Source organism: Phaenicophaeus curvirostris, chromosome 8 (assembly GCF_032191515.1).
Source record: "Phaenicophaeus curvirostris isolate KB17595 chromosome 8, BPBGC_Pcur_1.0, whole genome shotgun sequence".
In the NCBI taxonomy this organism is placed as follows: domain Eukaryota; kingdom Metazoa; phylum Chordata; class Aves; order Cuculiformes; family Cuculidae; genus Phaenicophaeus; species Phaenicophaeus curvirostris.
Genome location: NC_091399.1, coordinates 1,869,840 through 1,891,458, shown reverse-complemented (window position 1 = coordinate 1,891,458; position 21,619 = coordinate 1,869,840). Strand labels below are relative to the sequence as shown.

At 44.2% G+C, this 21,619-nt stretch overlaps 2 protein-coding genes across 2 annotated transcripts in view; both read right to left on the bottom strand.

Annotated features, from left to right (window-relative positions):
* LOC138723182 (serine/threonine-protein kinase TNNI3K-like) overlaps window positions 1–1,899 on the bottom strand; it is a 79,151-nt gene extending 77,252 nt beyond the window's left edge. The window contains exons 1-2 of the mRNA XM_069862097.1: window positions 1,795–1,899; window positions 1,061–1,169 (exon numbers count right to left, since the gene is read on the bottom strand). Of these exons, the coding sequence (XP_069718198.1) occupies window positions 1,061–1,169; window positions 1,795–1,834 (149 nt within the window). The 5' untranslated portion in view covers window positions 1,835–1,899. The remainder of the gene's footprint in view (window positions 1–1,060; window positions 1,170–1,794) is intronic.
* A 9,021-nt stretch (window positions 1,900–10,920) lies between these two features.
* On the bottom strand, window positions 10,921–17,116 carry LOC138723183 (fucose-1-phosphate guanylyltransferase-like). The gene is made up of 4 exons (XM_069862098.1): window positions 17,041–17,116; window positions 16,789–16,956; window positions 14,612–14,704; window positions 10,921–13,768 (listed from the first exon to the last, which is right to left on the bottom strand). The coding sequence occupies exons 1-4, from the start codon at window positions 17,114–17,116 to the stop codon at window positions 12,321–12,323; spliced, it is 1,785 nt and encodes a 594-aa protein (XP_069718199.1). The 3' UTR covers window positions 10,921–12,320.
* Between the last annotated feature and the right edge of the window lie 4,503 nt (window positions 17,117–21,619).

The following is a 21,619-nucleotide window of genomic DNA, read 5'->3' as shown; positions in this document are numbered from 1 at the left end:
TCGTTATCCGTGGGCGAAGGCAACTTTTGAAAAGAACCTCACTGGCTGATTCCTCAAGCCTGAGTAAAAAAAAAAAGAGTTTGGCTGACATCTTCTCAGGCTTGCATGAGGCAGCAAGATAGACTGATAAGCTGAACTGCCAAAGGTCTGATAATCTCGAAGTTGTATTTTTCCTTATTATTGTGCCTAATGCAGGAATTAAGCACTTTTGCCACATACTCAGTTGTCTCGCTTGTCTAAAATGGTCCTCTCCCGCTCTAATTTGTTAGGATAATTAGTTTTAATATTAAATAGGCTTAAAATGAGGCAAGTACTAAAGGACTTTACTGGATCACAGGCAAAGTGGTCAGGATATTGCAGTGAAAGCCCAGTGTCGTCTTTCACTTAACAGGCTCAAACAGTGATAATTATGCTGGCTGAAAGTGAGCATGATGAATTATTTATACAACCAGTTTGGCTTTTTGAGCTCATGAGCTCTTTCTGATTGGAATCCCCTATTTTATTCAAGTGGTTTTGATGTCTGAAATTATCTACCTGATCGTTTTCTTTACACGCAGGCGATGAGGTGGGTGTTTTCTTTATTTGAGCTTTTCAGATAATGAACCTGTAAGCATGTTACTCAGTTGGGTGAACTTGGTTGTTACCATGTGCTGTCCTGAGAGAGTGATTATGATATGAATTCGAAATCCACTTTCAGAAGACAAACTGCTTTTGTGTTTCTTTAAAATTTGTTCCTTTGGTAATATTCCTGTTTGAAGAAACGCATTAGCAAAACTTAAAAGTACACAAAAAAATAGACATCCCATTAAAGTTGATTAATTTACAAAAGCACATAGGTGTTTGTTGTAAAATATTTGCATTATTAATTAACAGCCACTAAGTTTGCTACTAGGCTGTGAGACTCTGGCCTAGAACAGCAATGACATATTCCCAAAAATAGACATTAAAGAACATGCATTCCAGCCATGACAAACTCCTTCCATAAGAGAACACCTGAAACTGTTTAACAGCAAATAGTCATTTGAAAGAAATTAATAAATATATTTCCAGAATATTTTACCTAAAAACATGCTTCAGTTCTGTCAGCTCCTTTTCTTTGATTTGCAGGTCATCTTCTAAACGTTCTATGATTATAGCATATGATTCACTAACTTTCTTCTTCCATTCATCTACCAACAAAAAAAACCAATTTGTAAAACACTTCAAAACATATGAAACCCAGGAGCTCAAATCAAAGCGTCTCAGCAACCAAAGCATTTGATTTTTAAAAATGCAGCTGTAATGTTTAATATATTTTTTTATTAAAGTATGAATGTTTAAAATATTTCAGCTATTAAACCAGTTTTGCTGCAACCAAGAAACACATATGTGCTGACTTATGGACAGCTTGCACAAACGAACCCTTATCAGAAATATTTTTAACTTCAATAAGAAAAAAACTTAAATCTTAGGTTGCATTTGTTAGCTCTTCTTTCTTAAATATCAGCATAGACACACAGCATACAAAGATTGGAAGTTTAAAGTTTTTTTCTAATGAAGTACAAGTTACATCAGTATAATAATCTGGGTTAATATGATCTTACATGATTGTACAAAGAAATTTAGTTAACGAGCCTTTCATTTTCTTTTACAGAATGTAGATGCGATTTGGGTTAAGCCGTTCTTCTTGTAAACCAAGAACAATACAATACCTTATCCTGAACTCAAATAGCAATGAGTTATTTCCTGAAACTTCATTTGGATCTTGTAGACGGATATATGGTATATCACATTTAAAAAAGCAATATTAATTACCAGTGCAAGTTTGGGTTGGTCTAGATTTATAATTTCCCATTTGTCCAATGTATCTTCTTTGTTTCAGCAAGTTCTTGCAGTAATATGATTCCTTGTTCAAGAGCAGTGACAGACCTACCGAAAAATACTTGTGATAGTCTCTGGCTAAAAATAAACCCTGTGCCACATGGAATGTCATGCAACAATGACACGGAGCAAAACAGTCTGTGCTGTCAACTATAAAAAAATAATAAAGGTACCTACTCAGCTTGCTTAAAAGTCTACTGTCTATTTCAATAGAAACATGTGCTTTCATCTGTGGAATACCTAAAATTGGCAGGAAGCGGGTCATTTGGCAGCTTGCTACCAACTCGGTACAGAAAAGAATTTAAGAAGCTGAATTCCCAGCATACTTTCAGGATCCCCAAGGAGTGCTGGAGGTCCCCATTTCGGGGAGACCAGAGATGATCTCAGCTCATAACATTAAAGCGTGTCCAGACACAGGGGATGGCTTTGGAGCATCTGGGTATTTTACTTTGGAAGTGCAAATCGCATCGCATCAGAGAGTACTGATTTTTTACAGTTCAGTAATAGCTGTACCTGTTGGGAGGCCAAGGAAGTCCCACTGAATTAGATGAGGAAATGAGCTGGCTGACAGGAGTTCAGTATGATTACTCTGCATTCTGCTATGGGCACATACAGAACCACCCCAGAGAATGTCCCTCTGGGCCCCACCAGGCAGCAGCAGCCTAGCTGGCTAAACCGGCCATCAGAGCTAACGAAGGACATGACCAGGTGGAAGCTGGTCTGAGCAGCCCTTACAGATTTACAATGAAAGGAGGAGACTCTTGAAGTCATTTTGCTCCTGCTCTAGGCAGAATTCCTCAAGACATGAATTAGGACAAAATCAATCAGCAGACCACATTCAAGACAGCTGAGGACCAGGATCTACACGGATACATGACTAAATCCTGTACTCAATCTAAGTTGTCCTGTTTGTTAGTATTTTATCTTGGACCCAGCACCACAGTAACACAGTAACACCCCACCTCCCACCCACCCCCTGAACTGGCTAGCGGGAAGGGTGAATCAAGCAAACAGGGCTCTGTGTGTGCACACATACTTGCAAATAAATCACGACAAAATTAATCCAGAATGAGTACAGAGATGCATTCCTGTAAGAGTCTGTGCTGAAGAACGGTGACAGATTGGTTAACAGCAACATAACACCGCGTTTCACTTGCACATACTGAACATCCTCAGTAATCTGTTTAGTACATATCTGCCTATCTACTGTCTCCCCTTTTCATATCCATTTCCCAGTGTCTTCTATCAGATGGAACTATTTTACACATACTGTCCCAGCCAATGATGGGGTTGATGCTGGTTTCTGTATAGGTCTCTTTTCCTCCTTTTATTGTTTGTGGTTTTTTAATTTTTTATTTGGTATATATGTGTGTATAAATACACACAAACACACACACACACACATATTTAACATATATTTAGCATATATTTATATACTTAAAGAGTGTTGATTGACCTTGGCAGCTGTCCTGTATAAGTTCTTATCTTTCTCAGTTAAGGATTTCAGGCAAGAAGATATGTAAATATAACACACATACATAAAATCTTCAACATGCTGCATCCCACTGTAAACAAACTTGCACTCCTCCTGACACAGCATGAGCTCATCCGTTTATTTGAACTGATTTACACATAAAACCAAGGATGTATTTCAGGAGACTTTGAACTGTTTTGACAATACACCCTGTGATATTCAACCAAATATTTGCAAAAAGCCACCAGCCTCAGAACTCATCCTCCACATCCAGTTGCCAAGCAACTGGAAGAGCTGGAAATGCACCATGGAGATGTGTATCTCATCTCTCACTGCTTTTATTAGCTGAGCACTCTTTGTTTTTCTTCAAATGTGTAAAACACAGCCTTGGCTGTGCAGCCAAACACAAGTTATTTGGCTGTATCTCCCACCTGCTGGAGAGCACTGGGGTAAAGAGGACTGCCAGGACATGCTGGCTTCAGCACAGCCCTCCCTCTGCAGCCCAGACAACATCACGATCTCAGCGACAGATGCATTTGGTCTTTTATAGCAGTGGAACTTTCTAAACGTTTTCTCATCTATTCATGCAGGAGACTGTTAACCTTGAGGCTTTTTACCTTTGATTGTCAAACAAGATAGATCAGCATTTGTTTTCATAACTTGTACTTCAAGGAGCTGCTCTGCTGGCAAGGTCTGTGGCTGGACCAGGTGGAGTTGCTGGCTCTACACAGGGTGTCTCAGTGACTGCCAGAGCAGGGTAGCGCTTGCACAAGTGTTTGCACATCTGCTGCAGATGTTGCCAACCCAAATCTATCAGTTTCCAGGCCTCTGGGACTCAGTTTTCTCCTCCTCATAAGGAAGCCAGCATCATGGCCTTTGCTCCACACCTCCCATGTCAGCTGCCTGGTGGGAGAGCAGCAGGAAAGCTGCACCAGCACCCATCACCTGGAATGGCTCTGCCTTCGGGAATGCCGTGCTTCTCACTCACACCACTCAGCTTCCAGACACCCACTCAGAACGTGGCAATCCTCCACGCTACTCACACCAGAGACACAGAAGTTTCTGGGAGGCTCCTTCGTGCCATTGCCTGTCCTCAGCAAAGCTCATCTGCAGCTGCTGCGGTGAAGGCAGTGCAGGTTCGACCAGGGTAGCTGCTGGAAGCCTCTTGCTGCAACAGAGACCAGCCCTTCTCTGGAGTGTTAATAAAGCATGTAATAACATTGTCCTTTTTTTGTAAAATTCATGAGATTTATGAAATAAACCCAGGGAAACGTCCCCAGGGAGCAGCTAAGGCTCCTTGCTGCTGGCTCAGCTTGGGCTGTGTGGAGGGAGACCTGGGGAACAGCGGAGCAGTCAAGTACCCTGACCAAGGTGGGGGCTTGCCAGGGCGTGGCTTACCTATTCCATGCATGTTGCGATTTCAGAAGGACTTGGCTTCAGTCTGATGTCACCTGGGGGCTTGGATGCACAGAACAAGCCAAACTGGAAGTTTGTCAGTTGAAGTAAAATCCATGGGATAACCTGAAATAGGCCCATGACAGCTCAGGGAGCCACCCCTTTTCTGTCTTGCTTTGGTGCTGCAGCTTCTGCAGCCTCTGGGGTAAATGGCACGGCTGCTGCCAACACTCAGGGAAGAGCTGTGCCAACCCCCAGGCCACAGGCAGCACCGCTGCCCCCTCCCTCAGCTGCTGTGGCACTGCCTGCAGGGAGAAAATCAGGGAGAAGGCTTCTAACAGCAGCTAAAGGAAAAGCAAGCGCAGGTGAGGTGGAGCACGGAGCATAAAGGTGAGGTGAAGACTGGCAATGTGAGGCATGCTGGGGTGAGGCGCTATGAAGGGAGGCGAAGTGAGACCCAGAGAAGTGAGGGAGATACGTGCTGGGATGATATGAAGCAAACAAACCACAGAGCAGTGAGGCAAGGAGTGATGAGACAAGGTGAGGTGAGGTCTGGTGAGACAGAGTGAAGCGGGAAGAGGTACGCTGAGATGGTGTGAGGTGAGATGCAGCGCAGTGAGCTACGGTGACAGGAGAGGTGCGACATGGTAAGGTGGGGCACAGTGACAGGAGAGGTGCGGCACAGAGAGCTGGGGCATGGTGATGGGAGAGGCGCAGCACGGTGAGATGGGGCACGGTGATGGGAGAGGCGCAGCATGGTGAGATAGAACACAGTAATGGGAGGGGTGCAGCGCAGTGAGATGAGGCATAGAGACAGGAACAGAGGTGTGGGATGATGAGATGGAGCACGGCAATAGGAGAAGGTGCAGTATGGTGAGGTGAGGCATAGTGACAGGAGAGTTGCAGCCCCCATAGTATGTCTGTAACTGGAGGTGGCTTCCAGCAGCTCTAAGGGCAGTGACAAGCTCAGTGGAAAATCCCATTAAGAAGTGGGATGCTCCAGCAGAAGCGTGGTGAGGGGTTGTGACTCACAATGGGGACTCAAATGCCAGGAAATAACCTGGAATTGACAAAATGGGTTTTGGCACTCCTTGTGGCCTGATGAATGAGGCTTTTCTTGCATTCAGACCAAACAAATTGTGACAGAAACAGGACCAGGACAAAATTCAAAGCCCAAGAAGTGTTCTGTTCCCTTATGTTCTGTGATGAGATAGAGATACAATGATTTGCTTTAGAAGAAGTAAATACTGTATGTATTATTTATATTCTAGTACCATCTTCTTTATGAAAATATATTAAAAAGAAGTTATCAGTTTCCATAGCATGTTTTTATTCACTCTTTGGAAATGTTTGTTGGGTGAAAATTCATTCATGTGGACTGGAAATTGCAGTGCAATTGGATAACCCGGTCTGTCAGCGAAGTCAGTGCAACTTTGTTCACTGTAGTAGCAACTTTCCAGGTAAATTCTTGAAAGCATTCACATTATAGACTGTGTGAAACAGTTGCAGAATAGTTGAAAGAAGGGAGGAAAAAAGGCAAAAAATAATAATAGTAACTGTGGAGTCTGTTTGCAGATCATTGGCAAACAGAGAAGAAAGGAGCAGGGAGTACCATGTTAGGCCAGTTCTAATTAACAACTGTACAAGCAGCAATACAACGTCAAGAGCAACTTTTTTCTATAAGTAAAGTCTTCAGATATAATATTTACAGAACACTGAGATGTACAAAGGTCTTTAATTAATGTTTTATAAGTTTTATTGCCATTTTGGGTTTGGAATGTGAAGCTGATGTGGTTTTAGGGGATCAAGCCTTTTGAAATGATCTTTATTTCAAATAAAATAGAATATAGCAGTATCTATCACTTGCTTCAAGAGGCACTAAATTGCTCTATACATTCCAATGTCATTCTAGTGACGTTCACATGGGTCACAAGAAATGACAAGAGCGGTAAAAGAAAATGCATATGTATGAAAATAAAGCAGAAGGAACTCTGTAGCCCATATCAGGAAAAGGTGTTTGGAAGGGCTTCTCTGTGGCAATGGATTAAAAGACACATACAGAAAAATGGTGCTGCTATTCTTGTTCTCACAGTACTGCAGTGGCATTTGCACTGGGATTAATTTTCCACGTGTGCAAAGAGGAGAAAATGAAGCTGTTGCATCAGAGATTTGGGAATGAGAATAGAACTGCTATGAGAATGGAACTGCTGAGAATGGAACTGCTGAGCTCCAGCACAGACAAACTCCCTGTCCAAGTCAAGATCGTTTCTGTGCAGATCCAGATGATTGTTGGAGCTTACTTGATACTTTAGTTCCCCAGATCCCTCTGGCAGAGATACCTTTCAGCTGCTCCTTTGTGTTTCAGCTGCCTTCCCTTGTGTTCTTTTTTAAGTGTCCAATTTCTCAGGTTTCAATTTCCTGACTAAAAGGTTATTGAAATAATCCTCCTTTCTTGGATTTCATAGTGTAATACAGACAGTATGGCTAAATCTCTGTTCATTATATCATGCTCTTGAAGCATTCAGGGAAATCATTAAGATGATGTTCATCATGAGCCCTATTACTGCACTACACAGCAAAACTAATTAAATAAAGAAAGCCGACATGAATAAAATTATTAAACACTCATCTTGGCTTTATTTGAGACTGTACCAGCCTGGGTTGCATTTCGGGATAGATGGAGCCAGGCAATGATCTAGAGGCCCTTATGAAAACCTCATTTGTCTGGTAAACACACTAAGCCTTAATCCAAACCAAACTCCAAATTTCAGCAGATGCCTCTGGTTCCTAGAAGGTCTGATCTGACTGGCATTATCAGCATGGCATCCTTTACTGCTCAGACTGGAGGAAAATCATGGGCCAGGATAGAATCATAAAATAGAATCATAGAATCATCAAGGTTGGAAAAGACCTCAAAGATCCAACCATGACCCAAAGTGCCACCCATGTCTACATGATTTTTGAACACCTCCATGGATAGTGACTTCCCTAGGCAGCCTGTTCTAATGCTTGACCACTCTTTTAGTAAACATATTTTTCCTAATATCCGATCTAAAACTCCCCTTGAGCAACTTGAGGCCGTTTTGTCTTGTCCTGTCACTTGTTACCTGGGAGATGGGACCAGCACCCACCTTGCCACAACCCCCCTTCAGGGAGTTGTAGAGAGCGACAAGGTCTCCCCTCAACCTCCTCTTCTCCAGGCTAAACAGCCCCAGTTCCCTCAGCTACTCCTCATACAACTTGTTCTCCAGACCCTTCACCACCTTTGTTGCCATTTGGACATGCTCCATGTACTGAAAGGCCCAAAACTGAACACAGGATATGAGATGTGGCCTCACCAGCACCAAGTACAGAGGGGTGATCTCCTCCCTGCTCCTGCCAGCCACACCATCTTTGATACAAGTCAGGATGCTGTGGGCATTGTTGGCCACCTGGGCACACTGCTGGCTCATGTTCAGCTGCTGTCAACCAACACCCCAAGTCCTTTTCCAGCCACACTTCCCCAATCTTGTAGCGATGCATGGCCCGAATGCAGGATCTGGCACTCAGCCTTGTTGAATCTCATACAACTGGCCTTGGCTCATCAATCCAACCTGTGCAGGTCCCTCTGCAGAGCCTCCTTTGAGCAGGTTGACACTCCTGCCCAAATTGGTGTTATCTGCAAACTTGCGGAGGGAGCACTCAATCCCCTTGTCTAGATCATCAACAAAGATATTAGACAAGACTGGCCCCAACACTGAGCCCTGGGGGAACACCACCTGGGATTGGCCGCCAACTGGATTTAACTCCGTTCATCACAACTCTCTGGGCTTGGTCATCCAGACATTTTTTTTTTACACAGTGAAGAGTATACCTGTCTAAGCCATAAACCTGCCAGCTTCTCTAGAACACTGTGGTGTACAGTGTCAAAGGCTTTACTGAAATCTAGGTAGATAACATCCACAGTCTTCCCCTCATCTACCAGATGTTTCAATAATTGTGGAATAAATCCCTTAAGCCTGCTGCTATTACCTATGGCTAATATTGACTAAAATCTACTTCCTGAAACTGGAGACAGACGTATTCAGTGTAAATGGAAAGTGTGGAGTAGCATGACAACTTACAGCAGTTGCATGCTTCTTACCTAGTATATAAAATCTACACTTATTCCATTACAATAGATATTTCTTTTATTAACCTTGAGGCTTTTATATAAGCCTTGAGATCTATAAGTTTCATTTCCTACCAGGGCAATGCAGTGCCACGCGGCCAAGGACTGTTACTTGACACTGGGCACCACCCGCTTCACAGGTTTGCAATAAAGTTATTGGAGGCTTTTGTTCAAAGATGAAGAAAATATTTCTAGCTCCTCATTGAAGTGTTTGGCCACAAGCTTTTCAGCTCAGCCACATATTTTAAGAGCTATAGATAATGCAGTATCTGAGCACACATTTGGTGTGTCCCAGTGCAGACACCATTTGTTTAAGGAACAGCTTTGTGGGGCTGCACTATATGAACTGCACAGTGGAACAGAGGATCTGCAACAGGAGAGCTGTCATGTTTTGAGGCAGGTCAACATCCAGCTCCTCTGTGCACTGCCTACAGTACAGCCACGCTCACTGGGGCTGCAGCCAAAGAATGCTTCCAGCATTTTTTTACCCAGGTTTTCCTCATTCAGACCCTTGACAGCAGGAACTGCTATCGTACAGTGGAAGTGTTATTGCCCTTAGGGACAAAATACACAGCCAAACATCCCAGCAGTTACCAGTGAATTATCTTAACTGGGCTTTTTATTAGCATTCACTGTTGGTGAGTGCTAGGCTGCTGTGCGGAGCCCACTGAGCATCCACAAGGTTCACACCACTTACAGGGTCCACCGTCAGACCCATGGGCTATGGAGGTTTAGGCTTCACCAGTGGGGATTTCTACCCTGTCAAATCGACACGGCCACTCTCCAGCATGGTACACGAGAATGATAGAATTTCTGTGTACTGCTTACCGTTTCCTAGTAGCTTGGATAATTCTGACAGAGGCTGGTTAAGGAATGGCAATAATGAACAGCACATCCCAGAGGATACAATTTTCTGCAGTGATGTGAGCAGTTACCCTTTAACCATTATGCCTGCAGCTGGGCAGCACATCCGAGCAGTCCAGACCAGGACAGGCAGGGCAGCAGCAGCATCCCAGGGAAGAAAAATCTAAGAAAGGAATATGCTCTTTCATTTCCTTGTGCTGCTGGTGAACTGTCAGAGCCTAACACAGCCTGCTGAACCACATGTCAGGCACGGCAGTCAAAGACTACAACCAGGACATTCTGGTTCTATTTTTTTTTTTTTTTTTCTGGAAAGAACAGTGCTTCCAAAACTGTAGTGGCTGCTCTTTGATTGAGTCTACCTCAACGCTTTCCAAAAGCCATTTAGTCAGAATGCTTTTTCTCATTCCTTTTTCCCATCACTTACATGTCAGAAGCAAACGCATTTTCTATTTAAATCCAGATTGCTTTCAGTAATGAAATAGATATATGGTACTTAGGGAATTCAACATGAATGCAACTGTAACAGTTAAGGTGAATAATTATGTTAAGAGAACACAACTTCATTTCCCTGATACTTCAGAAAGCTGTCTCGCAGTACAGCAATCCTTGGGGAAGTCTTTTCAGGAAAAAGTTTGGTCTCCAACTGAAGATGCAAAGTCTGTGTCAAACATTTGTTTTTCCCAAAGCATTTGTATATGCTAAGATAACATAATAGATAATCCAAACAGGATGATACACAAACCACAATTTCATGCTCCCTGGTCTATGATATTTTTACTTTGTGTATTTATGCATTTATCTTGGACCTTCATGTTCTCAAATCTACTCTTGCTTCCATTATTAAACTAGTATTTTATAATGACTTCTAAACCCTCTATTTGCTCAGAAATTCTCCTTCTTCCCTTGAAGTCAATCTCAGCATTTCCCAAGCTCCCATCCAGGTCCTTTGTATTTCTTCTTGCTCACAAGAGATCCTCAGGAAAAAGAGTGTGTCTCTTGAAAGGTTTCTTTATCAATGAGGAATAAAATTAGCAAATATATATTCGGGTATGTATTCAGGAGATACTACACAACTACCTTCCAGGTGGCATAAGAAAGATACCATGAGGGAATTCAGTCTGTAAGGAGATAAACACTGTTATAATAAAACATTAAATAAAACATAAAAACCATACACAAATGCAAGTGAGAAAGATGCATTATGTTAGGAGTCAAAATACACGGATATAATACACAGCACATTCTTAAAAATAGCACAAAATGGAAAAATGAAAAATGCAGTCATTATAGAAGCAAAACTGAAAAGAAATTATTTGAAGTATCTGGTATAAACTTAGCATGGAAGAGAATTTTTTCCACCTTGTAGCATGAATGACCATCCTGATGGTTTAGGTAAGGAGCTGTTGAAAACACAGGGTCACAGAATTGGACAGGCTGGCACCCTCTCCCTGTGCAGCATCTCTGTGGTGCCACAGCCCAGGACAGAATGCAGGGCCAGACAGAGCACCAGCACAACCTAGGCTGGCACTGTCTTTATTTTTATAAAAGGAGGGCAGGGAACAGAGTGAACAGAGGAAAGTTCATCTAAAGCTGTACACATAAAACGGCACTTTCCTTTTTGATCAAGTCAGAATAGAACACATAAGCAGCATCCTCATCTGTTGGGAGCTGGACTAAGACAAAAAGACACCTTTATTGTTAAAGGGTGGAGATGGGGTGTTACTGCGTGTTACTCCAAGATGTGCATCTCAGTGGCCCTCACAACAGTTAACCTCTCTGTGCTCCACCCCACTGGTTTAGATGAGGATCAAGAATCACTCCAAGGACCCTGACAGTCTGGTTTTAAGAAGTAGGAAATGTCAGGTTTCATGTGGCACCTACCAGTACACCTGGGGACAATGAAAAGTTGGTAGCTGCCCAACAAAACCCCCAGCTTCCAAATGACTAGCGGTCAAAAAAAACGACCAGTACATCTTGATGCCAGGTTCTGACCTCAATACTATCAGTCACTAATGAACTCCTATGCAAACCTTCTTCTGATGGAAAACAAGCAAGTAAAAAATTACAAAATGAAAAGAAAATGCTTAATGCTTAAGGCAGGATGTCTTGATGTAAAAAGTACTTGTAATAAATTTATCTCCACCTTTTTGAAACAGCACAGAAAAAAGGCAGCATTCAAAGAGAGAAACACAAGTTAATGCGGCAACATTCCATGTTGCTGGAGCTAATGTTCTACTTTAAAAAACTCCTACAGCCGTTTTCAGTCAAATTTTTAATTAATTTGTTCTGTATCATATTCTTACTGACTACAAAACATAACATGCACCCCAAGAAATTCACAAATTAGTGTTTTCAGAGATCTGAAATATTGCATTCTTTCATCAAAAGAATATTTATCTGCACTTGCTGAATTATTAATGTTATGCCACATCAACATTGTTAATGTAATTTCATTATTTCTACTTCAATGAAATTAGAGAAAAGATCCCCGTACTTTTTTCTTATGATTTTTACAAGCTGGGAAGTAATCAATCATCCACAAATGAAAAGAGGGAATCTGTCCAAGTACTGTTCCTTCTATATATCAGACTTCTCTTTCAATCTTTGTTGACAGATTTCATCATAAATTTGCTTCCTAAACTTCAACATGTCTTCCACATCTTTGTAGGTGAGCATTTCTTCAACAGACAAGAGCTTCCAGCCGTCCAGTTTAAATGATGACCTACTCTGCACAGAATGCAACATTTTTAATGACATTGTTGCTGATTCACTTAAAGAGGAACAAACAGGAAAAATCCTAGCAGTCCACAACCCCAAATACGTGTTCCCACTGAAGAGCTGGTCTGAAACCTTCACACCCCAGAGGTCCAAGCATTCTAGGAAGCTGACTCCAAAAAACTGGAGTAAGTGTATATCTGACAACAATTTCACACTCTTTTTCAAGTCATCTTCCACACTAAACGCCATACTTACATACTGCACTTGACAGTTGATTTTCACACTTAATGAACTTAGAAAACAGTGTGAAGGTATGTCTACTTTCAGATTTATGCGTGCTCCGCTAATAATGCTATTCTTCCCTACTGAGACTTCAGGCCCAATTCTGGAGTATTCAACAACAGAGCCAGGTCCTACAAAACACCCAGGCTCAAGGATGCTCTGAATGAGACTTACTGACTGATGCAAGCTCTCAGCTTTGTCAGGAAAGATGCTAAAAGCCACACACTGTAAGTCAAGCTCAGTTCTCAGTTCGTTATCAGTTGTAAAATGAAACAAATACTCTTTGGTAGTTCCAATGTGGTAGAACTTTGAGTTGTTTAAGACTATAACATTAAGTGTTGTTCCTTTCAGAAAGGAGTATAGCTTCTGCCGAACTTCCACTAACTGTGACTCCTCTTTTGTGAAGTTACTTGTATTTTGTGTGTAATCTGGAGTGGCTCCAGGTCCCAAGGCCTGAAGGAAGTCACCATACGCATCTATTTCACAGCAAAGACTGCCCATCTGCTTATAAAATGTCAGTAATTGTTTTGCAGTGCTATGATCCATGTAAAATATACTGTCTGTATACACACACTGCAAGCCCATTTCTGAATTACTCTGGTCTCCAGAGGAGCTTGGCTGAGAACAATTCCCTCTCATGCATACTGCACCACACCGGTGCATCGTCTCAACATCAGGCTTGTGCAGGAAACGATGGCAAGATGTGTATTCAACTCCTCCTTCTCCTGAAAAAGTGGATGGATCCAAAACAAACACTCCGTGAGTGGTCCCAACAGTCAAATCTGAAGGGTGAGCTAGGGCGGTAAATCCAGGTTTATCAAATGTGACAGTTTCTGTAGCACCAGTGCTGTACAGTTCTATGTCATCCGAACAAGTAACGAGAATTCCTGGCTTCATGTGACTAGGGAAATCAATGTACATGGCGAGCTTCAGCTCCAACATCTGGTAAACAGGATTCCCAAAAGGCAAAGCAGTGAAAATCTTTCCCAGGGCACTTGCATTTGGTAAACGTTGACTGTAACCACCTTGAAGAACAAGACATTTTTAATTACACAGAGACACCGTACATAAGAAAGCAAAACCTAAACCTATTCAGCTATTTAACCTACACACAAATGCAGAAAACATCCCCCGAATTTGCTAACACGTTAAGTACCCCTCAAAGAGTGACAGATGTAAAAAAATCATCAACCATTCTTCTACAAACATTTCTCAGAGCAGATCTGACCTCATGTCCAAAGTTTTGGCATGCCTCAAATAGCTTATATTAAAAGCGTGGTTGATTTCATCACCTTTAGTTTGCTTCAGAGCTGGAATATGGACATGTCTACGACTGAAGGGAAGCAACCAAATTACACCTGCTTTTCCCATGAAAAAAGAGAGGACACTTCCCCCACAGCCCTGTTCCTGAGGAAGTAAGAGATGAGTGAAACAAGCTGTGAGTTGGGCCAGTTACTTCTTATCACCTGGTTTCTTTCTCTTCTCCAACCTGATGCACCTTTCAGAAGTGCTCTAACTGACTGGCAGCAAGTATTCAGTCTGCCTGCAGCAAGGAGGACCCCCGGGTCCCATAGGGAGAGGGCCATGCTCCTCGAACAGGAATTTCTTGGTAGAAGCTTAATTCAGAACCTCTAAGTTACAAGTCTTTTTCCACCATTAGATCAAACAACTGAAGTACCAAGAAGAAATGCTTAATTGACAGTGATATCTCCCAAATATCAAACTAAATCCAAATGATCAGATCTGACACATTTGGCATTACTTTTCTGAGACTGTAGTTCAGTGGTCTGAATCCCTCTCTGCCATCATGTTATTTTTAGGAAAAAAGGAGCACAACTTTACAGTGTAAAATATAAACCAGAATTTACCAGAATGAATCAGAAGCACAATAAAAGAAGTCCACTTATCACCATACTGTTCCTCTAAGCACCGCAGAACATGAAGTGTTGATCCACCATTTCCTAAAGAAAAAAATATTCCAGTCTCAGCTGAAAAGAGCCGTAGAAAATATATTGTCATTTATTTTCAAGAGTCCCTATGACTTCAGAGACGACCTTACAGAGAAAGTGAGTGCCAACAGAAGCACAGGTATCTATCAGAACTTTCCCAAACTGGGTGTGACAGAACAGTCCTCATGCTGTGCAACAGCTGACAAAATCACGTTGAGATGATGGAGAGCGACTTTAGAAGCCTTGTGCACTTGGAGAGAAGGGTGTCTGGGGCCGTCAGCTCTGAAGAAACAGTGTTTTCCCCTCCCAGTTATCCTCTGAACACCCTGGCATTTAAAGCATTTGGTCACCTCAACCACAAAACCCTCTCCAACAGCAGCCATGGTACATGAGAGCTCACAGACCACTGGAAGCGAGGGTTCAAGAGTACTCCTGACATTTAGAACCTGGGATAGGAATAAATGGTTGAAGATATTCTTACGTACTCATACAACGTAAAATGGCTAGATTTCTGAAAATCAATCCCTGCTTATTGTTCTACGCTGCGGACAGACTACTGAGATCAGTTACTTTCAACAACAAAGCCAGCAGGTGTTAAGAATGACAGGACAATATCATAGAATAACCAGGTTGGAAGAGACCCACCGGATCATCGAGTCCAACCATTCCCATCAAACACTAAACCATACCCCTTAGCACCTCGTCCACCCGTGCCTTAAACACCTCCAGGGAAGGTGACTCAACCACCTCCCTGGGCAGCCTCTGCCAGTGCCCAATGACCCTTTCTGTGAAAAATTTTTTCCAAATGTCCACCATAAACCTCCCCTGGCGGAGCTTGAGGCCATTCCCTCTTGTCCTGTCCCCTGTCACCTGTGAGAAGAGGCCAGCACCCTCCTCTCTACAACCTCCTTTCAGACAGTTATAGAGAGCAATAAGGTCTCCCCTCAGCCTCCTCTTCTCCAGGCTAAACAACCCCAGCTCTCTCAGCCGTTCCTCATAAGGCCTGTTCTCCAGCCCCTTCACCAGCTTTGTTGCTCTTCTCTGGACTCACTCCAGAGCCTCAACATCCTTCTTGTGGTGAGGGGCCCAGAACTGAACACAGGATTCGAGGAGCGGTCTCACCAGTGCCGAGTACAGAGGGAGAAATTATCAACACTCAGACTGCTTTCTTCTAGGCCTTTGTTGCCCATTGGGTAATACTTTGTGGAATCATAGAATGGTTTAAGTTGGAATGGACCTTAAAGATCACCCAGTTGCAAACCCCTGCCATGGATCCATTAGATGTCATTAGATCAGGTTGCTCAAAGTCCCATTCAAGCTGGCTTTGAGCACCTGCAGGCATGGGGTATCAACGACTTTTCTGGGCAACCTGTGCCAGTGCCTCACCACACTCAAAGGAAAAAATTCTTTGTAACATCTAATCTAAACCTCCTCTCTTTCAGTTTAAAACTGTTACCCCTTGTTCTTGACTGCATTCCCTGATAAAGAGCCGCTCCCCAGCTTTCCTCTAAGCCCCCCTTAAGTACTGGAGAGCTGCTTTAAGATCTCCCTGGAACTTTCTCTTCCCTAGGCTGAACAACCTCAACTCTCTCAGCCTGTCCTTGTATGGGATGTGTTGCAGCCCTCTGATCACCTGTGTGGCCACCTCTAGACTCACTCCAATACATCCATGCCCTTCCTGTGCTGAGCACTCCTGAACTGGCTGCACGGCTCCAGGTAAGGTCTCAGAAGAGTGGAGTTGAGGAGGAGAATCCCCTCCCTCCACCCGCTGGCCACGATTCATAGAATCATAGAATCACCAGGTTGGAAAAGACCTCTTGGACCATCGAGTCCAATCACTCCTATCTGCCACTAAACCACGTCCCTGAGCGAGGTCTACCCCTCTTTCAAACACCTCCAGGGATGGTGACTCCACCACCTCCCTGGGCAGCCTGTACCCGTGCCCGGTGACTCTTTCTGTTAAGAATTCCTTCCATGCAGCCCAGGATACGGCCGGCCCCGGCTGCAGGGGCCGGGATGCCGTGACCGGGCACCCGCTCGGGAGGTGCCGGGGCCGCACCGGACGCCGCCCGGAGAAAGCTGAGAGCGGTGCCCACCGATTTTCGGTCCCGGCGGGTCCACGAACACGAGGTACCGGGCGCCCAGCGGCAGCTCCTTCCCGCGCAGCTTCCCGGCCAGCTGCCGCCGGTAGGCGAGCGCCTGCTCCTCGTCCGCCGCCGTCACCGCCACCACGTCCCAGAACTCGCCGGGCCGGGCGGGCCTCCCTGCGGGCACAGCGACTCCGCGTCAGCCGCGCCGGGGCCGCCCGGCCCGCGGGGCCCCGCCGCGCCCCCGCCCGCCCCCGCCACCTCGGAGCGCCGCGAACCGCGCCAGCCGCCGCCCCGTGTCCGCCCGCCGCGCCGCGCCGCCCGCCGCCGCCGCCATGGCCGCCCCCGACCCGGAAGCGCCGCGCCCGCCCCTCTCCGCCGCCGCCATGGCCGCCCCCGACCCGGAAGCGCCGCGCGGGCCGCCGTGGGTCTCTGCTCGCCTCCCCCGGCTTGGGTGGCGGGTCATGCCTGCCGGTGTGCCGGGGCGGGACCGCGGAGTCCGTGAGGTTGGAAAAGACCTCTAAGGTCATCCGGTCCAGCTGTAAACCCAGCACTGCCAACTCCATCGCTAAACCGTGTCCCTAAGCGCCACAGCCACGTGGCTTTTAAATCCCTCAGAGATGGGGACTCCACGGCTTCCCTGGGCAGCCTCTGCCAGTGCTTGACAACCCTTTCAGTGAAGAAATTTTTCATAATATCCAGTCTAAACTTCCCCTCACACAATCTGAGACCATTTCCTCTCCTATCCCTTGTTACTTGGGAGAAGAGACCAGCACCCACCTCACCACAACCTCCTTTCAGGGAGCTGTAGAGAGCAATGAGGTCTCCTGTCAGCCTCCTCCAGACCTTAGCTCCAGACCTTAGCTCCAGCCTTAGCTCCCTCAGCCGCTCCCCATAATCCCTGTACTTCAGACCCTTCCCCAGCTCCAGACCCTTATGTGCATGCGCTCCAGCCCCTCAATGTCTTTCTTGTAGTGAGAGACTCAAAACTGAACACAGCATTCAAGGTGCAGCCTCACCAGCACCACGTACAGGGGCACAATTACCTCCTTAGTCCTGCTGGTCATGCCATTTCTGCTACAAGCAAGGATGCCGTTGGCCTTCTTGGCCACCTGGGCACACTGCTGGCTTGTGTTCAGCCACTGTTGACCAACACTCTCAGGACCTTTTCCACCAAGCAGCTTTCCAGCCATTCTTCCCCAATCCTGTAGCATTAGCAGGGGCTGTTGCGGCCTAAGTGCAGGACCCACCACTCAGCCTTATTGAACCCCATGTTGTTGGCCTCAGCCCATCAATCCAGCCTGTTCAGGTCCCTCTGCAGAGCCTTCCTGTCCTCAAGCAGGTCAAGACACTTGCACAACTTGGTGTCATCTGCAAACTGACTGAGGGAGCATTCAATCCTTTCATCCACATTATGGATAAAGACATTAAATAGAACCAGTCCCAAGACAGAGCCTTGGAGAATACCAGTTGTAACTGGCTGCCTGATGAATTTAACTGTGTTCACCAAAGCTCTCTGGGCCTGGCCATCCAGCCAGTTTTTTACTCAGTGAAGAGCACACCCATTCAAGCCTTGAGCAGCCAGTTTTTTTCCAGGAGAATGCTGGACATGGTGGGCTGGGCTGGATGAAAGACTCTTATCTGCTGCTACCAGAATCCCTTGCACGCTTTGCTTTTCTGTATAGTAGTACCAGTTCATGAAGTTTTGAGGTCTAAAGGTGCTGCCGGTAGCATTCTGTTCAGCAGGGAATGCACAGCTTCTGCTGCTGCTTCGCCAGAGCTCCACATCTGCCTGCCCATGCTCTGTCTGCTATGGCCCTTGGATTATTAATGAACATGGGGATTTTTAAGGAAAGAAATTCCTTCCCCATTAATTTCAGTCATACCACTTACAGAAAATGCATTCATAGATATGGTCTCCAATTTGGATGCTTTGCTGCCTAAAAATGCTGGACTTGTGTGAGAAACTTAGATCTGAAGGGCTGGGTCTCCTGGGTTGGCAGTTGGACTCTGTGTGTGTAGGAAGAGGCCATCACTCTGAGGCTTCACTTCTACCTCCGTGACAGTCGCAGTGGGGAGCAGGATGAGCTAGAGTGCTGCTTTGGTACTCCAGTTAGGAACAGAATCCTAATATCAATGAACTAGTCCACTTAAACCTTCCTTGTCCGTACCCAAAATGTTGGCATCTGTTGAGCCACTGCCCAGCCATGCCTGGCCTGCACTCACAGTGCACTGGGCTGGGCAGGGTTTGCTTCTGGTGAACTGGTCCTGCAAGGGCTTGTTGGATGCTCTGGTGTTGTGGGTGATTATCAGATATCCACCATTGATATTCACGTAGCTGAAGCTTTTCCCACTACAGTTCTTTGCCCGGGATATTGTAATTTTGATCTGTTTTTCTGAATTTAGAGTCTGCTGGGAGTTTGGATACCAAATAGAAACAGATGAAAATGGAAGGAAGGTTTGTCTTTATAGGATCTCATTATACGTAAATCTTACAATAAAAAGCAGCTGTGGAAGCACTACAGGAGCTATTGAAAAAAATATTTTAGGAAGGTAAAACAAAAATTACAGAAAATCCATAGTTTTTCATGATTGTAAACCACTGGCAGAGAAGATTAAAGAAAAAAAAGATGAATAGCATTACCAGTTTGAGGCTTTTCTGTGATACATGTGATAACAGTCTTAATCAGAGTAATGTACAGTGCCAAGGTCTGTTTGATCCTTCTGTCTTTTCCCAACTTACTCTAAGAAGAAGCACAGTATAGTTTGCTGAAACTGTACTTTTACTCTTTACTTTTGCATTGGGTTCTCATTCTTGACAACTCTTACTGACCTCCATGAGAAAGGGTTCCTGGGTCCCAAGGCTGGCTTTAGAAATATGTGGTTTATTCACCACAGGTGAAGGCTCACTACCTCTTACAGTTTGTTTTTAATCCTGTTTTTACTTTCCTCACTTGCTCTCTAATGTAGCATTAGTGCTGAATCCTAGCTGTCAACTGTATCTCATGACCCCAATTAAAAGTTGCATCACCCCAATTACATTGAAAAGTTCTGTAGACGTTAAGCAAGCATTTTCTGTTGTATATCAGAAGAATGAGTGATTTCTAACAAAGCTGGGAACCTCATGTGTTAACCAGCAAGTTTTCCCGTGTCCCATTCCTTATGAGCAATCTGTTTGCCAAGGGAGAATTTCTAGATTTCTGAATTGGAAAAAGGTAACTGAAGCTGGGATATCTTTTTTTTTTTTTTGTATTATGGTAGATTCCCCCTTATTAATTGTGCTCTCCTTAATCTACCCCTGACTCATGTGTATTAAGACATTGTACGGAATAAATACAGTTTGAGGGAAGTATCTTTTGTAACTCAGTAGTAACCCCATCTCCAGAAAGTGATTAAAAATACATGCTAATTTTCAAAGCATTTTGGAAACTACTAGAGATACAGAGTAATTAGTGGTTTACTGACAGTAATACTGATTCCTTTTAACCTGCAGCAAACCTTGCAAGCTCTGATTTAGACCCTAATGCTTGTGATGAAATACTGCTGCAGTTCAATAGAATTTTTGTTTTGAACTTCTCATCACTAATCAGACTTCCTAATGCGATTTTTTCTGTTTGCACTCACTAAGGCAATCTAAGACCAGAATAATTATTGAATACAACTAGTCATGATAATAATTTCTTTTAAAATTTATTTCCGTGGGAAGGGTGTTTGTACTTTTAATAGTGAGATTTTATAACCACTTAACCTGATAGTTCATTCCAAGAAATAATAGATTTTTGTCAGTACTGCATGGTTCTATCCCCCAGATTTTCAAATAATAAATAAAGTAATGTTGGGGATTCATTAGACTCAGTGCCAGAACCAGTAAATCATCCCAGAAAATAGGTTTTGTCCAAGTGGTGAAGGCAGAGGTGTTTGCCATTTATGCTTAGTAAAAACTCCTGGAAGAGCTGCTATGGGAGCAGAACCTTTTACACCGGTGTTCAATGGAAGTATAAATTCCCATGTTTAGTTTTTTTTTTAGGGAGACTGTGGTTGCAAACTAGCAGAGAACTGGTCTGTTGGAGCGCCCTGCTGGAAGCTGCCCCACCTCCCACGCGATCATGCCAGTCTGCCCTGCTGGAAGCTGCCTCACCTCCCATGCGATCATGCCAGTCTTCCTTGTCTGTCAACATCTGGTACAAGCAGCCGTAGGTCCAGCCCAGGTCCACAGTCCTTATTTCCAATTGGGAGGATGGGTTATTTTGCAGCTCGCAGTACTCGTGTATGCATGCTTGATTGAGTAAATAAAAAGTGAGTGCCATAGAATTGCACTAGTAGTTAGGGAAATAGCTTCTGTGACCCTTTGAAATGCTGTGTCTCATATCAATATGTGGTTAGCACTGTAGCATTTCTGGCTTAAGTGGTTCATGCCACTGGCATTTTGTTCTGAATGGGGGCTATATGGTGTTTCATAAGTAGGATTGACGGAAGAAACGGGACAACACACAGTAATCAATATGATTCTTGTGAAGCCGCTTTATTCGGGTTCGTTCTGCTTTTATAGAATTGTTTAACCTTAGCCCGCCTTCAACAGCCAGCTTCCTAATTTGCATAACACAACAGAGTCATTATAACCTTTTATAACCTTGAGGACCCTGGCTATGGCTTCCCAACTCCTCCCAGCCACAGTGCTTGGGCTGCTCATTGTATGCTGCCATCCAACATAGGATTGTAACAAAAACCTGGATATTTTCTTGGATTGTATGACATTCTCCTTTTAAAGCTGAACATGCAGCCTTTTACGTAGTCTTCATAGTCTGCTTTTCATAGATCTCTGAGGGATGAATCAAAGAAG